We start from the raw sequence: 6000 nt of genomic DNA on the forward strand, positions 1-6000 counted from the left end.
CCTTCTCCATAGTTACACGTCTTCCAAAAAACTTCCTATCGTTTTCAGATTAAAGATATAGCACTGTACTTATACTCCCCAAGTAAGCTTCATTTATAAACTAAGTAAGCTGTGTTTATACACTAACTAAGCTGTGTTTATATACTATGTAAGCTGTATTTATACACTAAGTAAACTATTTTTTAAACTAAGATAGCTATATTTATACACTAAGTAAACTGCATTTATAAACTAAGTAAGTTGTCTTTATAAACTATATAATTTTGGTAAGTAAACTGTTAGTACTTTCCAATCTGATGCAGTGCTCCAATTCGCTGTGTTTTTTTGACTTTTGTGCTGATCTATCTGTATCTGTATCTATCTGTCCTCCTGAATCGATTCACCCCTCCTCTCCCCCCGTTCCCAATTTCTTGTGTCGCCAAACGTCGTCAGCAGTTTGACTTGACTACGTGGGAACGATCACCTGAACGCTCAAATCGCATAGATGCCAACAGTTCCGATCTGCCAGCATCATCACCATCACCATCAGCATCAGCATCAGCATCAGCATACCCGCCCTTTTCTACACCGAGCGAAATTTCGTAGTTGAAGTAATAGGAAACAATTCAGCATTTTTCCACACAATGTGCATAAATTGTTCCACTAATGGGTGCTCAAAGTGCTCAAGACTAACACAATACTCATTATGGTTCTTATAGTCTAGTGCATGACTATAGGGTATAGTCTTGTGACTATAGGGTATAGGGTATAGGATATCCGATGGGATCTGCGATCGCTCTCTGTCCGTCCGTTTGTTTTGTCCGCAAATGTCGCAAAAATTCTTTGGCAGCGATCGCTCGGATTCGCCATTTGCTTCCCTTCTGCAGAAGGGAAAGCGCGTCAAGTGAAAAACAATGAGTGTGCCGCTCTGTCTCGAGAACCGATCCCCCAAAATCCAATCCAATCCGATCTGATCCCATAAGATACGATCCCATACGATGCGATAGCTGGCGGCGGTGGCAGTTGCGGTGGTGCTGATGCTGATGTGGTTGTGACTGTGACTGTGGATCGCAGTGGTGCTGAATGCTGAATGCTGAGTGTTGCGGCTCGGGGCTCGTGATTGGCGCACACATTGGCAAACGAGAGCACTTTATTTTTAAACGTTTTAAAAATACGATCATTATAGAATTTGCGGCTTAGTCATAGCCCGCCGTTGAAATGTGCCAAGCGAATTTGACCAGAAACCGAGTTGTTCGTGTATGGGGGGGGGCGGTGGGTGGTCTCCTCTCTGAGGGGGGTAGGGGTAGGGGAGGTACAGGGGAAGGGATAGGGAAATGGAAAGCGCCCAAAGCCTTAAGCTTGAGTGACGGATAACCCATGAGTTGTCACAATGAGGCACGCAAATAACGCACACCGATTCGAATGGCACATTCGCCATCAACGCAGAGATCAAACGGCGATCGGTTCTATAAATGGGGTCCTAAAATCACCTAAGAGCTAAGAGCTAAGAAGCATTACGAAGCTGAAGGCAGGGCGATATTTCTAGAATCTAGCATCTAGCATATAGAATCTACCATCTAGCATCTAGCTTATACCATCTAGCATCTAGATTATCCCAATTGATGGAGGAGCATTTGGCAAAAGATACAAGTCAGTGCTTAGGCGAAAAGTTTTAGAACTGAAAGATAGGGTATATATGTATACATATATTATATTATATATATTATTATCGATTATAGCCATCTGCAAAATGTAACCAACTGTTGAATGGCAAAAAACCACGCAGATCTTATGAAATATTTGCAGTCATCTGAAAGCGAAAACCCAACACACAAATTCAATAATAAAACCAGTTCAATTTAAAGTTTTTTAGTTTTCTGTTGTTAATTTAATCAATTCGTTTTCTTTTGGATTTTGTTGTTACTCTTGTTGCTGTTTGTTGGCTTATGGTCACACAATTATTGTTGTTGTTGTTGTTGTTGTTGTCAAATGTAATATATAAAAATACTGATTTTATATATACACATGCATATATCTCTCTCTATGTAATAGGCTCATTTAATATTTCCCTTGGCAATGAATAAAAAAAAAACGTTTTCCTCTTGTTTGTATATAAATATATTGTATATATGTATATTGTATATCATTAGAATTAACTTTAAGATGTAACCCTTAATATTACGTTCAATTTCTTGCTCTCTTTTGTGTTTGTAAATATATATATATTTATATATAGATATATATATATATAAATATAAATGTATAGCTATATATTCAATAAGCTTCAGTTTTCAACAATTTTATTAAAATTTTGTTTTGTTGTCATATCACAAGAATTTTCAATTTCCAAATAAAAACGTGTGTATTTGTAAAGGTGTGTATTTGTTTCGTTTTTAAAGCTTTACTCTTAACAATTTTCTCAGTTTTTCCAGTTGCATTTTTTCACATTTCCTCACTTAATATACTCCATATACTCCCACAAGTTATACAAAATGAAATGAAGCGTTGAAATTCTTAAGCAAATTCAAATGTTTCGCCTTCTTTTACTTTTTTGTACACAACTATTTACACAAGTTAATACAAAACGAAATAAAAAAAACTAAACTTAAGCTTAATTTGTTCTTAGTAGGTAACCAAAAAAAAAAATGTAATATAAATGTATGTATACCTAGGGTTGGGGTTTTTTTTGCTGATATGCTTGGAAGATATATGTTTGCGCTTAGATGTACAATTTTGCATTAAGGTTAACTTAGTTGGTAGGGCTAAAAAAAAAGGTTTTTAAGCTTAAATATGGCTTAGGGTACTAAAAGGCCAGGCCCAGTGACTGCCATTATAACATCCGATTGGTGGGATTGCTGCTTCCTTACTTTCTACTCTGTGTGTGTTGTTTGTTGTGTGTGTGGGTGTGGTTGTTTGTGTGTGGGTGTGGTTGTGTGTGTTCTTAGGCCACCAGGGTCAGGTTTGTGGGCGCAGTATCCGCCACGAGGATCAACGGTCGGCTGACCGATGAGCTCCTCGCATTGGCCAAGGACTCCTGATCCAGCCAGCGCTGCAGGTGTTGCTGATGTTGCAGGTGATGTTGCTGCTGCTGCTGATGCTGCTGCTGCTGCTGCTGTTGCATGTACATCAGATTGTCGTTGTAGACGGCATGCAGCTGGAGATTGAGGCTGTAGTTGCTGCCGCTGTCGCTGTAGGTGGATGAGCTGCTCTCGTAACCGGAAACGGGCGATCCTTTGGGGCAACAGAAGCCGGTGGGCGAGAGGGCGGGCGCCGAGAATGGGCTGAGGGGCGTGGTGGCCTTGCTGGAGCTGCAGTTGTCCTGAAATTGCTGATTAGGACTCCCGCCGGCGACGGGAAATGTCTGCTGCTGTTGCACATTGGTGGGGCACTGAAAGCTGCCGGGCGATGCACAGCCACCGGGATACGGATGATTGCTCCAAATGATGGGCTCCCTTTGTTCGTTGATGGCCGCTGGCTTCTTTTTGAGGCGACGCTGCTTCTTGTCGGACGACTCCTTGGCGTCCACCTCATCATCGTCGGCATAGCGGGATTCGTCCTCCTCGTCGTCGTGCTCCTCCTCGGCAGCGCCCTCATCCAAATCCTCTTGCCTATGGTAATGATGATGATGATGATCCTGCTCCTCATCATCGTCCAGCAAATAGGGCTTGAAGAGCTTCACCTGTTTGGAGGGCAGCTTGTGCTCCTCCGGCTGTTCCGGCTGCTCCGTCTCCACATCCACGTCCACCTCCACATCCTCGTTCTCGTTCTCATTCTCCGTTTCCGTTTCCGTTTCGGGCTCCTTCTTGATCACCTCCTCCAGCTTACTGATCTTATCCGGCTGCATCGGACTAGTGATGACCTTACGTTTGCGGAAGGTGAGATCCACACCAGATGGATCCTTATCGTTCAACTGCATTTGACGGCGGGCAGATGATCCAAGGGAGAGATCCATGGGCGCTGGTGTGGCAACCGCCTCCAGTCGATTCTCCAGATAGCCATGGTGATGGTGATGGTGGTGATGGTAGGCATAGGGCATGTGTGGAATGTGACTGGCTGACGACGTGGATCCCGGTGATCCACTCAGGATTGGCACTTGTATTGGCACTTGGTTGCTGTTGCAGTTGTTGCTGCTGCTGCTGTTGTTGTTGTTGTTGTTGTTGCTGCTGGGCAATGTGTTACTGTTGCTGCTGGTGGCGGGGATGGTTGCTGTCGGTGTGGCATTGCCATTGCTGGTGGCCATGGCGGCGGCAACAACAGCGGCTATTTTGGCCGCCGAAAGGACACTCGTTGCTCCCTGATTGCTGCCGTTTGTGGCAATGGTGGCCGGTGTCTCCTGCTGTTGCTGCTCCTGTTGCAACTGCTGCTCCTGCTCCTGCTGCAAATGCTGCTGCTGCTGCTCCTTGGGATGCTGCATTTGAGGATGCATTGCCACCGGGACATGCAAGTGTGGATGGGCGGCCAGGGGGTGGGGTACCATGCCATTGGCCGCCAGCAAATGGTGGGCGGCATGATGGTGGGCTGCTGCTGCCGCGGCTGCTGCTGCTGCTGCCGCCGCTGCTGCTGCCGCATGATGATGATGGGCGGCATGATGGTGGGCGGCATGATGATGATGATGACCCACCGCGGCGGCATGATGGTGATGCAACTGATGCACCAGCGGATGGCTCAGCTGATGGAACACCTTGACCGCCGGTGTCGGCGATACCGATTGCTGCGGGAGTAGTTGCTGCTGCTGCTGCTGCTGTTGCTGCTGCTGCTGTTGTTGCTGCTGCTGCTGCTGCTGTTGCTGATTGTTGGCCACCGATGAACGCAAATTTGACTCGCATTGCAACCATTTTTGGATTTGCCGACGGTGAATGTTGTATTTCCTGGCGGTGGCCCTCTGATTGCCCTTGCAATCATTGTCGTTCCTGTACGATTCGAGGACTTGCAGCTTAAAGTGGGGCGTGAAAATGCGACGACTACCCATTTTGGGGCTGCCCGAAGAATTGCCATTGTTTGTGTGGCTGTTTGTGGCATTCTCCGAAGAATCCTTGGGCCGCTTGAAATTTAAAGCTCCCGAGCCGTTCAACTGTTCGCTGCTGCTATCCATGATTTATTATGTATTATTATTTTCGTGGCGTTCTCTACAGAGTGTTTGGTTTTTTGATCTTTTCCCAAGATTCTGGACAGTTTTGTTGATTTTGTTTTGGCAACAAAAAAAAAATAACAGCTACAAAAGTGTGTTGGCTGGTGTTCTGTTTTTGCAGTAGTTGTAGGTAGTAAGTTTTAGGTGCTTTTGTTGTAGCTGTTGTTGCTACTTGCGTGCGACGCTTGCGCTTTCATAACTCGCGATCTGGCAGCTCTGTCCCCAAAGCAGCGACGTCGACAGCGACGCGTCTCACATACACACACTGGCACACACTCGCTGAGATACTCTTGGAGTTTATTTGAAAGCACTTTTCAAAATCCGTTTCAAATCTATATGGTTGTGTATATTTCGATTGGTATAGATCGGATATATAAAACACAGTTAAAAAAATAATATATGTCTGCGTGCTGTTGCTTCTTCTGCTCTTTTCCTTTTTCTTGTTAGCTACTTCTCGTACGTTTTACTACGCTCTTCTCATAACTCGCGTTTGCGATCCGCACGGCAAGGAATCCAAAACACAATTGTTCTGCCCTCGGCGTTCTAGTTCGAAGATACGTTCTAGACTGCCGCGCCTCGGCCGGCGTCGCTGCCGGCGCCGCTGTCGACAGCGGTTCACTCAGCAATGCTCACACGCACACAGGCGTAAAGTGCCTGCCTGTCTGGTGTGCGCTGCTGGCTCTTGTTGTTGCTGCCGCTGTTCGTGTGGGTGTTCGTGTGCGTGCACTGGGAGAGTGAGTGAGAGAGAGTGAAAAAGAGTAAGAGAGAGGGGGAGCGAGAGAGCGAGCAACAAAGAGAGAGCGCATGGCGCTGAAGCTGAGCATTGCAGACAAACTGACGACAATCGTGTCGCGAGGTGTCTGCGCTTGCATGTGTGCGTACTTGGAGTGCAA

General features: G+C 45.8%; 1 protein-coding gene across 1 annotated transcript; it reads right to left on the reverse strand.

The window, feature by feature from the left end:
• Nucleotides 1-2477: 2477 nt before the first annotated feature.
• On the reverse strand, nucleotides 2478-5638 carry LOC6525443 (alpha-protein kinase 1). The gene has a single exon (XM_002101242.3). The coding sequence runs from the start codon at nucleotides 5069-5071 to the stop codon at nucleotides 2921-2923; it is 2151 nt and encodes a 716-aa protein (XP_002101278.1). The 5' UTR covers nucleotides 5072-5638; the 3' UTR covers nucleotides 2478-2920.
• Between the last annotated feature and the right edge of the window lie 362 nt (nucleotides 5639-6000).

The sequence above is a fragment of the Drosophila yakuba genome, chromosome X (assembly GCF_016746365.2).
Source record: "Drosophila yakuba strain Tai18E2 chromosome X, Prin_Dyak_Tai18E2_2.1, whole genome shotgun sequence".
In the NCBI taxonomy this organism is placed as follows: domain Eukaryota; kingdom Metazoa; phylum Arthropoda; class Insecta; order Diptera; family Drosophilidae; genus Drosophila; species Drosophila yakuba.

Coding starts and splice junctions, on each gene's coding strand:
- LOC6525443 (XM_002101242.3), bottom strand. CDS start 5,071: ATGGATAGCAGCAGCGAACAGTTGAACGGCTCGGGAGCTTTAAATTTC.